The sequence below is a fragment of the Cebidichthys violaceus genome, unplaced genomic scaffold (assembly GCF_023349555.1).
Source record: "Cebidichthys violaceus isolate CVI_PGR_0920_01 unplaced genomic scaffold, fCebVio1.0.p SCAF_13, whole genome shotgun sequence".
Taxonomy (NCBI): domain Eukaryota; kingdom Metazoa; phylum Chordata; class Actinopteri; order Perciformes; family Stichaeidae; genus Cebidichthys; species Cebidichthys violaceus.
Genome location: NW_027176296.1, coordinates 826,646 through 842,382, shown reverse-complemented (window position 1 = coordinate 842,382; position 15,737 = coordinate 826,646). Strand labels below are relative to the sequence as shown.

Below are 15,737 nucleotides of genomic sequence, written 5' to 3'. Positions count from 1 at the left end.
AGCCAGACAAAACGGGCTACCTGTGTGGAAGAGAAGCCACCCAGGGCATTCCTCTGCTGGGAGAGCCATTTGACCACAGGCAGGGCAGAAGCCACATCCCCCAGGAGGGTGTAGGTCAGAAGACCGTATGCTGTCATCTCCACCTCTGCTGACACCACTGGGAACAAACGAGAATTAGATGCTTATTTGGATTCTGCATTTTATTTGGGGGAATCAGACAATATCAGATCTGTGTGGTTGGCCAAGGGGACGGCAGGCTGCAGATACAGCTAATACGAACGTCTAAGGTAGGTAGTAATAAGTTTACCTGACTGAGAGAGGCCATCGCTGAAGCCCATGAAAGTGTCCTCATCTGTCATAGTGCTGCCAGTCAGACTCCAGTGGGTGAGTCCATCTACAAAGACAAACAAAGTGAGATAAAGACAGGGAGAGCGCAGGGAGGGCATCCTGGATCATATGACTCATTGTATCCATATCCTAATTGTCTGAATCTTTCAGCAGCTATGAATCCAAGCTCTGTGCCTTCATTGTACGTGGGGAATCAAATCATTGTGATCAAGAAAGAGTGGGTTTTTTGTTGTGTTCCACTAAACTCTTTTCAGTCAAGAGGAAAAGAAGGGAAATGGCCAAAGGAAACCAGCATTGAGATAAGAACAGGAGGAGGAAAGGGAGCGGTGAATTGAGCTACTGCTGCAGCAGCTTCCTTCAGTCACTTCTGTCCTATATCTTCTGTAAGTAGCCTTAGGGCAGGAGGCTTTCACCGTAAACCTGTAATGGTAACGCTGTTGCAAAGATGCAAAGTCATCAACTATATATTTTTACATTTTAATATATTCTCATTTTGTTCTTATGGTCAGTGACTTGCTGGCCGTGTTTCTCACAGTGAGGCAGTACCTTGTGTGATGGCCATGTGGTTGAGGCGGCGCAAGGCCAGAGGGGCGTACGGGCTGCGTAGCAGAGCCAAGGCGTACGCAGACAGGGCCGTGGTGTACGGGTCATCTGCAGAGTAGGTGTTGCTCTCCAGGAAATCCTTGGCTTTGGCCACTGCCACCTTCTCCTCCTGGACCAGACGGGACAGGACGTAAGACAGACACAAATGAACAATAGCTTACAAGAGATGGCAGAGGTTGACTTTTTAACAGTGTCATGTTTGCAAGCAGATGTACATTTATGTTCATTTCTTCTCCAACTGTTGATAACCAGTTGTTTAAAGCTGTAAATGTGTCAGTCAACACACTGTAAGTGAGCTGTTTTAGGTATATTTTAGTTACAGTAATACAGCACCATTCAATACTTAACTTACATTTTGCTTTATTGGAGGTATATATATATATATATATATATATATATATATATATATATATATATATATATATATATATATATAATATAATATACACACAAGCACATTATTTAGTATTTTTGAGCATGTTGTTGATGGGAGCTGTCTTGCATTGTGAATGATGGTGGTTCAACAGACAGTTTATAAAACATTGAACAGTTAAAAGTAACAAAAAAAAAGTTAGTATTCAGTGTTTGTGAAGTTTTCCTCTTTAAAACTGCCAAGAATAAAAAAGTACATTGATTTCCTACAAAATAACCTGTCAAAAATATGCCGTCTACACGCACACACCAGCACGTACAAATGTACGCACGTAGACACACACATCATCATCATCATCATCATCATACATCATCATCCCTCCGTTCAACTGTTTAGAGGCTGCACTGTCCAAACTCACAACCGCCTCCTCTACTCAGATGCAGTTATTGAATAAACATTCATTTTGGCCATTAAAAAGTGGAGAGTTGACTTTCATCTCATGCAGATGTGACCTTCCCTCTCATCCCTGAGATGATAGGCCTCCAGAGCCACTCACTCTAATTGCAGCAGTCATCTTTTAATTAAGTGAAATTGGAGGGGGGTTGAAGGTTCTGCTTTGATGTGAAGGATACCTTTTCAGTTTTTATCAGTTGTAAAAGGAAAGACTCTCAGACTCAATCCCTCTGGGATAGATAGCAGAGGAGGACAGACAGAGGAGGACAGCAGAGGAGGACAGATGGATGGAGGGGAGCCAGCACGAGGAAATGCTAAATAAAGAGTCAACTATGAGGACAAATGGAGAGCAAAGACAAAAACAATCGGAGGTACAGAAGCTTTTATTTTGCCAGAGTATTCAAAACATGCAGAGGAGGATTTCACCAGAATTATGTTGTAACTCTTCCCTTTACTCCCTAACTCTGTCTTTTAGTGATTAGTGTTATTAGTGAGAGGGCAAAGAAAAAGCGAACCAAGAACAGGGAGAAAAGTAGGGCAACAAGTCAAAAAGCGCAGAAAGGAGACAGTGAGGAATGTAACCGAGGTGTCTTTTACGAAACGTAATTGTCTCTGCCCGTCAGACCAAATCTTTTGATGTGGTCCAAAACGTGATTAGATATTAGATGAGCAGCACTGGGGCATGACAAATATGAGAAGGCTGACTGCCAGCACATCCATCTTCACAAATATCAGGAATGCAGTGATACGTCCACACACGAAATGTACGAACATTCGCAGCAGGCTGGTAGGAAGAGTAAGTGGGACAGGTAGCGCACTGGTTAAAAGACGTTTAACCAACGGACATGAATCCATTTTTACACCACTGCATCTGCTGTAGATAAACTTGTTTTTAGTTTTTTACAGGGCTTGTTAAAGTACCGTCACATTAAACACTGTTTGGCTCACCACTGAGGAGTGGTCGTGATGGAGTGGCACTGACTGCAGTGATATGCTTCTCTGTTGGGCTGCTTACCTCTGTGGTTATCCCAGTCTCCAAGAGAGCTGCTACCACATACGCTGTAAGGGAGATCTTCCCATGGATCCCTCCCTGTGGACAAAAGCACACATTCGCATAAGCACCTCTAAACTGTAAAACTCACAGAATTCTGAGGAAGATTTTTTTCCCAATAATTCATACCATTAAATCATGTACATTGGGGTAGCTACAGGGCTGGAATTGAATTTGAAAATGCCACCGCTGTTCTTGCTTTTAACCCCACCCCCACCAAGACACAAGCCTACCTGCAGGTCTTTGTTGAGGATGCGTCCCATGGCGGGGAAGGAGCCATCATCTCGCTGATGTTTGATGAGCCAGGACTTGGCGGCGCAAAGCTCCTCGGGGTCGATGAAGATGAAACCCCGAGACTGAGCAAAGGACTTCAGCACGAATGCTGTCAACCTAGAGGAAGAAGAGATGGAGGTGGAGGGGTGAGACCGTTAAAGACAGGTGAGGGGAAGGAGATAAGAGAGGAGATATATCTTTAGATCCTTTGAAACATGTACTGACAAATACCCCCAAAAAAGTGACTGCAATCACTTTTTCAAGTGAGAAGTTTCCCAATCAGTCACACTCCTTTAATCTGTCAACAGGGGAGGAGGGGGGCTGATAGAGAAGACTGTAGATGTTTTTGTCAAATACAGATGGAGAAAGGATTGATATGTATAGACGGATCTGAAGAGATGGAAAAAAAAAAAAGAGGCGAGGAGGGGCGCAGCATGGTGCGGCGGGGTTTGATCACCACTACAGGATGCGGCAGCTGTGCTCTTGAGAATGTGAAATCTCACACAGCCCCAATCAAGTATCTTTCTGCATGTATGTTGGAGTTTCCCCAAAAGCATTCCGCGACTTACACAAACACGGATCCCAGAGACGAAGGTTGTGAATCTGGCTGGCCTGGGAGTGCAACTGGAAGTTTATGAGTCGTGGTTTTAGTGGGCCACGGTGGAGATGGACCAGGGGAACCACGGGGAAAGGCCAAGGTCGGGCCTGGGGGACACGGCTGAGCTAATAAACACACACTCATCCATAAACAACAGACCTCCCGGTAGTGGTCGAAAGCTGAGGGCTTTGGCCAACAACTCCTCAGTGACAGCAAGACATTCCATTACAGCACTCCTGACCACAACTGACTTATAGGATGAGGCAAGCTGCCTTCCATGAAAACAAAGACACACAAGATGGAAATGAGCAAATATACAAACTAGCGCTCTAGTTTCTAGTAGTGCTCACAGCTACATATGTGAGAGCACAATCCAAGAAAGAGCGCCAGGGGAGGAGGGGAACTTTACTCTCAAAAAGCAAAACACTAAATCTTCCCCGCCTGGAACCTGGATGTTATTCCTCTCTGGAGACAAAACTAGGGATGAAGTCGCAAGCCTGTTGGAATTTTTATAATGTTAAGTAATATTGTTTCACTGGCTTTAAATGTCGGGTCCCAGGAAACAGGTACTGGAGAGTGTAAATATGATTTAGTTTGGGGAAGGAAGGAAGCCCTAGACATGCTCACTTACACCACGCGGCCCATGGCTGGGGTCACCCTCTCCCGGTTCTCCCCGTTCCTGATTCTTCCTTCTGTTTTCTAACTCCCAAATTCCCTCTCTGAGCTACTTTTATCCAGCTTCATACTTCATAGGGTAGACCTGAAGGCAAATAGAAGACAATATATGGGTGTGCTCCATGATAAAGCCGAGGTTGATAAGCTTAATGAGGAATGTTATGAGTTGGACTACGGGAATCGGTTCCCCACTCCTGTTTAAGTGTGGTGGCCTTAAACTATGTTGCTGGTGTGCTGTTTTGGAAAGTATCCAGAGGTGTGTCATTTAAACTGAGATTAAACTGGATGGCACCAACAGGGTTTAGGGGTAGCTGCCTTGAGGCTGGTGAAGCTGCTGCTACTATTGCAACCAAACTGGAAAATTAAATCAAGACGCCAGTAAACTGTCTGCAAATGTCTGCCTGTGGCTGATCAAGTCTCTATATTTTCAATTCCAAGGATTACCTTTGCAGGCTGTTTGTGGATTATAGCTTTATGACAAGCCTGCATGACTTAATATTTGGTGATCATACATGACTTCTTTTTTTTTGTATAAATACACACCTCTACAAAGGCTCTACAGCCAAGCTATGGCAAAAGAAAGACAGAAATGTTGGCTTGTCAGTTTGGCACAGGACTAGAAATGGAAATCGGGTTAATACAGCAGAGTATATCAGTTCTTTCAATCTCTGGTATTCAGCCCCCCAACCCTACTAACGCTGTCAGATCAGTCTTTGGGCAGACACAAATGCCATGCCAGCCTCAACATGTAGAGCCAACTACTGGGAATGTCAGAGAAAACGAAAAAAAGAACTGCGCACTTTTGAAAAGTTTGTTTAGCTGGGACTTCAGCTTTCTCTGTCATCTAAAAACATATGGAGACTTGAGCTTTCTTTGTTAAAAAAGTGTTTTTAAATAGGGTTGTGAGAGAGTTGAGGGTGAAGGCTTCAAAGGGCAGCAGGCTTGAGGTATCCAGTAAGATGCTGTGTGTACTGTGATAACTGTAGAAGAAACATTACAAATCCAAAAGAGGGCCTTTATACATCAAGGTTAAGGTTTGAAACTAAGGTTGTGTTTAGTTAAATGGGCTTCAGCAGGGGTCCGTGGTTAGGGAAGTAATGTAGTCTCATTCGGCTTAGCATGAAAAGGAGCCAGGGGTTGAAGACATACTGTCAGTCCCATCGCTCCTCGTCGGTGTCTCCCTGCATCTGAATTAAATGAAGTCAGTGAACTTTCAGCCCACTCTGTGCAGTGTTAACAGCCTTGGCACCAGAGATGGCCGTCGCTGCACACCAAACCATCACTGCCAGCCTTGTAATTATGTTCAATCATTTCATTAGATCCTGTCCATTTCCACTCAGATACATTTTTACAAGCTGGAATTCATAAACACTGCAATAAGGGTGCTTTTAAGCATGTAGTAAATGCACTGCTCTACCCTTGAACTCTGGAACCAGAACGAAAGCTGGGCTTGTTTTGGATGCAAACATGTTGATGATGGATTCATAACGTGTCTGATGAAGGTTAACCGAAGGTTCACCATCTAAGTCGTGCCCACCACAACCCACACTTGTTACCCCGGGCGCCAAGGAAAACTCCAAACCGCAGCTTGTTACATCCTCACATCCTCTCACAGTCATCGCGGGATGAGTTCAAGGTTTCCACAGCAGTTTAATGTTACCAATTACACCCAGGTAGTGAGTCATTAAGAGGCATGCTCCGCTTCTGTTTGCTAGGCCATGTAAAAAATAAAAAAAAGTTAGAGAGCGATTGTGGCGAAGTGGCTCCAGACAACTTATAACAATGTCTCCGATCGCTCGTCTGCGGGGCCAAAGCAGCATGGGTCCACTCCTTCCACTCAGTCCAGTGCCATGGGTATGAACCCTGATTAACTGCAAACAAATCTTGACAGCTTTGCCTACCTCAGGGATCCAATTATGCCGTTTGTTTATGATTCTCTGCCGTTTAAGTAACCTGCTGTTTCACAGCGTTAGCTCTATTAAATATCATAATACCCACCTCAGCTCATAAATCACCCAGAGGTATGCACATTGTGCGTGGGCCTCAAAATGCAAGCAGTGGAGCTCCCTATTGAGGGCATTGATTTCAGTTTTATAACTATCATGAGATGACTCTGCCTGCCAGCCTGACCCCAGGGAGTGTAAACCTGAAATAAACACTATGAAGAGAAACTAACCAGTGATTTAAACACATCAACAGCAATAGATTCATTTGAGCACTGAGATTCTGATAAAAACTTCATTGCTTTGGCCAGCAACCTAAGTCCCAGTTGAAACTGAAGAATGTGGCTAGAGCTAAGCATTGGCTGATATGAGTTGTGTAAACCTTGATAGCTACACCTACAATGACTTACCACATACTGCCAGAGGAATCCCTTTCTCCAAAGGCACTGTAGGATCCATCCTGCCGTTTGTAGGTCAGCTGTCTCTGGTAGCCTGGAGAAGAATAAAGAATGGGGGAGGTGGTAGGAGAGAACTTTCAGCAAGAATAGTTCCTCATAATTAGTAAGAAATTACAAAAAAGATTAACATACTTTTTTCCTATATCACTGCAGATACTTTGTTTAAAAAGTCTCTTACCACTGCAACTGCTCACAAAGTGATGTACACTAACTGCAAGAGGTGAGTTCATCAAAGAAGAGTAAACAGATAGTAAATTGTATTTAGTGTTCCAGAAAAGTGTCAGGGTGTTAAGTAAGGGTTCTTCCTTCAACGTGTGATCTGTGAGAAGCAACGAGGTGAGACTGAACTCTCTTTTACAGGTGGTGCAAAGACAAGCAAAAGCACCACTTGAACATGTGGTATTTTCCTGACCTTGAAATAGTCTTTTTTGTTCGATATTTTATGCGGTGAACAAAAACCCAACAACATTGCGATTGATGTGGAAATCATAGTACGTTAGGTCCTGTTCTTTATACAGTCCAGCAGCTGAATTCTTACTTTCAGTGATGCACAACCTACACACATTGGGATTCTTCTGGGATCCTGAGGCTCCGTACACATTTTAAGAATTCCTCACAGTCACAACTCATTTAGTGTAGATCCATCTGCAGTATAGCCTGTCCCTGACACGGTATGCTAGAAAAGGTCGAGGAGGGTTAAGTGTAGAAAACAGAGGAGGTGGAGAAAAGATTGCTCTGGGTAACTCCATGATCCAAAGTATTCAGTGCCAGCCAGGCTTCTCTGTCGAGAAATCCACAGCTCCACAAACAAAAACCATTGTCCAAGGTAAACTTCACTCCAATAGTTTCCAGAAAACCTAACAACAGTGTTCAACTTGCCTACAATTAGACAAAATTCCTTCTGCTCAGCATTAAGTCACTTTGTCCAAAGTCGAGCCAGACGGTATTTGAGTTGTTGAGATTTATGATACACTCTAAGAGCTTGATTGATGCATTTGTTTCCTCTGCTTAAACAGCTGCCAGCTCATTTAAGGTAGGTTTGCAGGGTTTTTGGGAATGCAGTGGGTAAGGATGTCATCGGTCGCCCATCTCAGTGTCAAATATCGAATCACCAATTCAGGTTTGTCCAACAAGTTTGTGTGAAGTAAGAGCTCTTGGTACTCTTGATACCTATCCTGTATTCATATCTTTACATTTTACACTTTTTACTGGACATCTTATCCAAACCACAGGAGAAAAAATGATTAAAAGTTTAGAATTAAAATAAAAAATTTAAATGTACAATAAATCAATAGTTAAGTGTACAAAACTGACACTGTGACTGGGTTGCAGTTCATTTACCTTGCAGCAGGTAGTCAGTTGCTTCATTCTCAACTGCAGAGCTGAGCTGCCTTGTCTTCTGCAGGTACTTGAGAACAAAGACGTTGGGGGCAAAATGGATCATGTTCTGCTCCCCACATCCAAAGGGCAGGCGCAACAGCTTGTCCAGGTTATTCAGAGTTGGCCCCATCACATCCCCTGATACACATAGACACACATATAACACACATGTAGGCTTAACTGATCTGTGTTTTAAGGCTTTAGAGATGTCGATAGTATGTAGTATAATGAAAGTAGTAGATAGATGTTTCTTACATGCAATTCTAAGTTATATAAATGTACACATAAAAAAAAAAGTTTACCAATCATAAATGCGGTAGCTCTCTCAGATCCAGGCACCATGTTGTGTGGGACCCCCAGAGTGAAGGCCTCATTGTGGTTCTCATCAGAGTCTTCCTTCCTCCAGATCTTAAACTCTCCAACTGATCCCCAGCCTGTTGAGAAGCCTATGTGACGCACCTAGACGGACAAACAAATTAGTATTGTTGTAATTTTCAGTAAAGATAAATCACTGCAACTAGTATATAAATGCAATAAAAGAGTCAAACCTGTCCAGAGAATTGGCCTGTCCACTGGAGGATCACTGATTCATTGGATGGATGTAAACCATGGCCCACCTGGAGAGAATTATGCAGACTTGCTGAAGGCAAACACTTCAGGAGCACAAATAGAATGGTACACGAAAAGATAGTAGTTAACAAGAAAACATTACGAATTGTAAAGCAACAGATCCTTTTTTGTTGTGGACTCCCTCATACTTAACACTAATACTGTTCTTCTGCCAAGTCTTGGTGATGCTAGTGTGATTCACTCACCTCCCACACACAAACACAAACATACAAACGGACCAATGTAGAGCACATTTCCTCTCTGGTACTAGAGTTTCATTGCGTAATCACATTAAACCACACCATGCAAGGCCGAGCCCCACAGCTCATTCAACCCAAAAATGGCATCATCCCCAAAAAGATAAATGAATCCTATCGGGCTGTGCTGCAAAGGCTTTTAACTGCTGCCTTTGGTGAATGGTTTGAGGCTAATGCTGGGGCTGGGGATCACAGTCCTCAGTGACATCAGACCGTTAGGCGTGACCTTACAAGAAAGCATGCCAGTAAAAGTGGCGCCAGTCCTCCTAACACACAGACCCCATGGCCTGCTGAGTCTTTTTCACCCTCTTCTCTTTGTGCCGGATTTGTGACACCAAAGGCTATTGGTGCAGGATATTTCATCATTCCATGGCCTCATCATTTCACCCACTATTAATTAATTAATTAATTGATTAATTGCTGCCAATCTATCACACTAAACCAATACACTTACCGTATTTTCCGCACTATAAGGCGCACTTAAAAGCCTTTAATTTTCTCAAAAAACAACAGTGCGCCTTGTAATCCGGAGCGCCTTATATATGGATCAATTGGTTAATTGGTTGATCCATACTGGTTGTACACGGCGCTCTGTCAAAATGTTTCAGTACGACTGGTAAACTACAAAGCCGCACCGCTTGCAGCATTACGGCTACCGTAGTCAGGGGCGTCGCCGAAGTAATAGCGGTAAACACCGGTACTGTGCTTACTCCTACTCTATTCTATGCGCCTTATAATCCGGTGCGCCCTATATATAAAAACAGTTCTAAAATAGGCCATTCATTGAAGGTGCGCCTTATAGTGCGGAAAATACGGTATATTGATCTAACCTCTGACCCCCGGGAGCTTCAGTACTGGAGATGGAAGTTGTATAAAAACCAAAGCATTAGCCTTTTTCTTAAGTTATATTGACTTTCTTTTACAGTTCCTTTATCTCCTTACCTGGACCACGCCTCCCTTCCAGCTGATCCAGAAGCTGCGGAACTCATCCCAGGAGAGGATGCCCGGTGTGGCGGCACTGATCAGCGGCTCGCCCATCTTGCCCAAGGAGATCCAAGAGCGAGTGTTTTGCCTACCCCCAAGTACGATCTCTAGCATCTCTGCACTGTCGTGGGGGCTGGCAGAGAGGGCAAAGTGTGCATCGTTGTGGGTCTTCACTGCCACTTGGAACTGGTTCATCTTGGCCGGCTTTTTCACATACTGATACTCATACTTGTTGGGGGTGGAAATGTGGATTCTCTCTGAGAATGGAAATATTAAATACTGAGTTAGTCATTTCAAGAAATGTAATTAGGGAGATGATACAGCAGGAAAACTATGATCTACCATTGGTCTCCTGAAAAATGATTAAAAATGATATGACATCAGAAAAATATATACCATTGGGACAGAAGAAGACACTGTAGGTGTATTCTCTGGGAAGGCCTTCTGGCTACAAGGAGAGTGAGAGGAAGAGAACAAGAGTCACAGGAAAGAGAGGAAAAGTGGGATGAATCATGATTTTTTTCTTTTTCGACAGATCATCTCAGAACAATTCGAACCTATTGTTGAAATATTTAAAAGCAAGTCTTATCTGTCAACTGACTTTGATCAACATCAACTCTCTCACCTCCACATGGACAGTCCTGCGGACAAAATCCAGGCCGATCGGGGTCCTTCTATCGTCCACGTCGTTATTTGTTTTGCCTGTCTGGAATCCATCTGAACAGCAGCTTGGTTCATTGTAGGCAATAGCACGAGCTATCAGGGCAGCAGAGGACAGAATCAGCTTTCCTTATTTCAACAGCACAATGTCACCCCTTTGGTTGTGCAGCATGTCCGCGCTAGATTTGAATCATTGGTCCCGTCTATATTCAGTTATGTGTTATAAAAATAAAATGCTAACAGTAGGGCTGGGAGCGCTGGGGCAGAGGGACAAGCCCTTCAGATCGGTCTGCCTTGAGTAGCTTCGTAGTTCAAATTGTTTATAATTATCACTACAAAGTACTTCTACTGTGACCATGTGACTACTGGGCGATATTGTTTTGAATTTTGCCAATCTAGACATTGAGGCTCATCCTATACAAAGTACTTAAAAGTCACTCTTTATGGGGGGGGGGCGGGGGTTAATTAGAAAAATATATATCATCATTGAAAAATGTCAAGAGATTTGGACATCAAAAAGTGTTTGTGAGGTCAAAAATCAGTAATGGCAGGTTATGACCATGTCTCTAATGTCATTTGTGGACATCAACATACGTTACACAGGACAAACATGTCTGTAAGAGGACTCCCAGTTCTCTTGCTGGGGAGCACATTGGAAATGTGGCCCTGTGCCAGTGGCGTCTCTTTGTGTGTGTGTACTGAGAGGGAAACACAAGGGGCCAGGGGACTAGGAGTGGGGCCATGGGGGGCCCATTGACCGCCAGTGACCTGCAAACTCATCAACATGCCACTGAGTGTCACAGCACAGCTCTGGTTGCTCCCCCACTGCTGGCCTGCTTTGTTCTCACATGCGTTCTGGAGGGGACTGTTTGTAACTGTGGGTGGGTGACCAGATCACACACAGCTCGGCCCCTTGGCCAGCAGAGCTCTCTTAAGTCAAAGACTTGCCTTTTTGAAAGGCATCACACTGAGGGCACGGACGTCCTGGTGAAAGGCTGATGTTTTCTCAAGTGCTACGCCACTTAAGAATTCAAGTAACGCTATTTCAATGATACAGCACAATCTAATCTGTATTGTTTACATTAGCATCAAATCTCTGACGCATACCTTCAAAACAAAGGCTGCCACTTTTCTGATAATGCGACTTTGTGGGATATAAGAATAGTTGATCCTTTATTGTCGTAGTATTTTAACTTAACTTAAGGTCTTTAAGTAAATAAAGGTTTGTTAGTATGTGTGTAGTAATGAAGTACGACAACTCATTTTATCTATTATACTGACCAACAGTGAAAATGTTTGCCGGGAGAAAATTGATTTCTCAAGTATTTCCAGTGGAAACGCCTGATATCTGGCCAACTTACCTGAATTAGCTCTCTAATCTTTGCCTTGCAACTGGCAGTGTCATGACATTATGAAAAAATTAGCATGGAACAAGATAATGTTAAACCCGTACAACCCTGCCTATAAAAGTAATTAAAATTATGGAATACATTAAAGAAATTAAGACCCGCTCATTCAATTTTCGATTTCAACATTAAAGGATATTTTAGGGGGAGTTTTTCCTTTTCAGAATCAAGGGTTAGGCTGTTGTATGCTGTACAGATAAAGGCAAACTTGTGGTTTGTAAAATGTACTTAATAAAACCGACGTGACTACCTGTGATGTTTGCGGACCCCAGTTCTGTGAAAGACAACACAATGGATGTAGGTGTAGCCTCTCCAGGAGCAACACACTTCTTCCTGGTAAGGTGGTGCTTTCCAGGGTGGCCAACAAACTTTATGCCTTTCGGAACTGAGACTTTAACATGAACCTGAGAGAGAGGAGAGAAGCGGAAGAGACAAATCAGGGGGAAATTGATCTCCTCTGACGGGCAATGACATCATTTCTACCGGCACGCCCCTCCCTCATATAGCGTGTTCTCTTCAAAGCCCCGAAAGCGAGAGAGAATTTTTAAATCGCATTGCGAATTTTCCATGCTGACTGACTCATGCTTCTCAAGCTCCCTGAAGGATTATGTTCCACTCATCGTCTAATTTTCACAGAGGGCTCGGTAACGCAGAGGGATCTCTTAACTGTTTTTCATCCACACGCCACAAGTCGTAAATAACTGAGCAGACAATATAGGAATCACATGTTGCTGGGGTGGACATCAAAGGCGGGGCTACTCTGGTTTGTATATTCATCTCACATGACATCAGGGCAGCACACGCACAGGCTATTTAACAGGCTCATCTGCAAACATCATGATGTCATCTGTGTGGAGCGCAGGACGGACCTATTTAAGACCAAGACAGAACTAAGAGGTCTGTTCAAAGGCAGCGCTAAAACGTACTTCTGGGCTAATCAAATGATTTCACATTACAAGGCAGTCCCTCAGCATTACCGACATGTATTCCATAACAAGCCTTGTCTCGTTCATCACATTGTTTTGACATCACACCGGTTCTGCTGCACGCAGACATAAAGAAAACTTTCAAGGCCATCAGAGTGGTTTCAGCTCAAACGCCTATGAAGCACATCATGTGTATTTGGATTAGTTTCCAGCACCTGCAAGATGCTTTGTGTCTTCTCTGTGATCCGCAGTCTTCACTTCACAAACACTCTTAAACTAAGGATAGAGTGTGAGGTATATTGTTTGGATTGTAAAGCCCTCAGAGACAATAATCAAGCTGTATAAAACAACGGACTTGACTTTCCTACTTTCGTGCCTCTGCTATCTACTCAGGTCATTACAAAGCGAGAATCAACTTGCTGAAAACTAACACTTGCTTGAGACACTTTTTGTTGCTGTTATATATTTGTTTTATCTCCCTCTACAGCATATTGGTATCTTTATTTTTGTTTTACCACACATTTTTCTGTTGTGCAGCACGAAACATTCACCAATCTAGCTGCACAAATAACCAACTGCCACAGATTTCTTCGAAAACAAACACAGTAGTTCTCTGTGTGTGCCTGTACTGTAGACTGGATTAATTTCAGATAACCTCAATATTTGCACACAGTTTGAAGGTAATGGCCCTTTAAGCCTTATCCCTGTAAAGAAGTGGTACCCTCGTCATCTTCAGAAATACGGTTGAGATAAAGCCTACGAGGTTTGTACTGTGTGACGGCGACTGCTGCCGAGCCTTATTGCACATGTGCTGCACTGTAGAAACGTAACTTGCTTCCTGTACATCTGCCGTCCTCATTCATCATCTTACCTCTGAACAGGCCGGCAGGTAGTTGTAGACAGTGAGGGGAACTTTGGTCTGCTCCCCTCGGATTAAGCTGTAGGGCAAGGTGAAGTCGACGAAGAAGGGCTTGAAGGTACGGAGCTCCGCTCTCTTTGCTAAGCCCAGCCCCTTTTCCTCCGACAGGCCGATAGCTTCGGTCACCCAAGTGGTGATCGAATCCGGCACTTCCAATCGCAGCTCAGCCTCGCCGCTCTCAGAGCTGCAAGTGACACGTGTTGAGACACAACTTGAGTGGCAAGCTTAGTTGGAGAGTGAATTTACAAGATTTTTTTCTTTTTTTTTAAGCATCCTTTCATGGTTGCTTAATAAAAAGGCACAGACTACAAGGACGAGCTTGATGAATCAATGTAGATCGCTTTTATGTTAGTAACACCTGCGTCAACACCAACACCTGCACCGATGTAACTACAGCAAACTCTCTGACATGGATAGGTGTGAGGGACAGTCAGGCGTTGACCCGATCTGTTTCTATGGATGAAATGGACTGAGCTCATTATTGGCAGCGCATATTTAATGTTGGTGTTGGCAAACTGTCGTAGGGCATAATAAACTTGTAAAAACTCCATGTGCGCCATTCCTTTTGATCAAAGTTGCCCAAAATCCCCTTTAATGGACTTTTAAGGGAAATCAGAGCTTTGGACTTCACAGGATATTAGGCAGAGCTGGAGTCCCATCCAAAGGAATCAAGCATATGGAAATCTATGGGCAGTTCATTTATATTGGCTGAAAATGAATGGAGGGTGCTGTTGAGAAAGTCAGTTCCAAGATCGCCCAATTTAAATGAGGCACATTCACACCCAGAGGGGGAAAACGCTGGACGCTGCTGGAGTGATGGAACATCAAGCTCCTCTCGCACCTTTCCTCCGCTCTCTCACTCCTCTCTTCTCACTTCCATCTTCACTCTCTCTTTCCCGCGTCCATCTCTTTCCTTCCACTGTTCTTCTTATTCTTCTTATCTATATTCTTCTCCTCTTTTTCTTTCCTCCTCCTGCTCTACCTATCCTTGTCTCCTCTTACACTTCATGAATGTTTCATCCTTATAGGTCTTCGTATGTTTGCTCCTCTCATCTCTTCTCCCATCTGCATTTTTCTACTCTCCTAAGTGCTTTGGATTGTGACTAAATCCCATATAAGTATAGACAATCTGGTGCACCTGATATTTCTAGCCCCGGACATGTAACACACACACACACACACACACACACACACACACACACACACAAGTGAAATATTTATACAAAGATTTAAATACCTGACGTTGAGGCAGTGCCACACCCAAGTCTCTGGGAAAAATGTGCGCCTACGCTTCTCTGCTCTGCAACCAAAACACAAGCTGACATCAATAAAAGGTTTCAGCTGGTCACAATAAAACAACAGCATAATTGGAAAATGTATTGTTCTGCATTCCGATCTGACAATCTGTGAGTCACGTCATGTGTTTAATGTTCATCACTAGAATGATGCAGAATGAATGCAGGCCTAAAATATGGACAAACCAACACAACTAATTTCTTTTGTTTTTCTTTTTCTTCTTTCATTACTCATTTTGGAGACCTCATTCATCCCAGGCACGGCAAATACTGAAATGTGTACAACTAGACTATAATTCTAAGAGGCATTAAGTAATTATTGCTCTCTCGTGGGTTTGCTTTCAAATGAATTGTTTTCAGAAAAAGTACATCCTTTAGCAAATGTGTGTGGTCCAGTCAGAGATCACAGTAAATTTTCATCAGTAACTTGTTTTCTTCCATTCGGCATTAAGGAGTGGAATAAGTAACTCAAATACAAGGACCCTTAGTGGTGAGAGAGGCCATCCCAACACATAAAAGGGCCACC

At 43.4% G+C, this 15,737-nt stretch overlaps 1 protein-coding gene across 1 annotated transcript in view; it reads right to left on the bottom strand.

Annotated features, from left to right (window-relative positions):
- cpamd8 (C3 and PZP like alpha-2-macroglobulin domain containing 8) overlaps nt 1-15,737 on the bottom strand; it is a 40,332-nt gene that overhangs the window by 13,158 nt on the left and 11,437 nt on the right. Inside the window, exons 19-33 of the mRNA XM_068707231.1 lie at nt 15,154-15,216; nt 13,869-14,100; nt 12,322-12,475; nt 10,631-10,761; nt 10,402-10,453; nt 9,964-10,262; nt 8,704-8,772; nt 8,458-8,614; nt 8,117-8,293; nt 6,728-6,809; nt 3,062-3,218; nt 2,793-2,867; nt 895-1,060; nt 308-394; nt 21-157 (exon numbers count right to left, since the gene is read on the bottom strand). Of these exons, the coding sequence (XP_068563332.1) occupies nt 21-157; nt 308-394; nt 895-1,060; nt 2,793-2,867; nt 3,062-3,218; nt 6,728-6,809; nt 8,117-8,293; nt 8,458-8,614; nt 8,704-8,772; nt 9,964-10,262; nt 10,402-10,453; nt 10,631-10,761; nt 12,322-12,475; nt 13,869-14,100; nt 15,154-15,216 (2,038 nt within the window). The remainder of the gene's footprint in view (nt 1-20; nt 158-307; nt 395-894; nt 1,061-2,792; nt 2,868-3,061; nt 3,219-6,727; nt 6,810-8,116; nt 8,294-8,457; nt 8,615-8,703; nt 8,773-9,963; nt 10,263-10,401; nt 10,454-10,630; nt 10,762-12,321; nt 12,476-13,868; nt 14,101-15,153; nt 15,217-15,737) is intronic.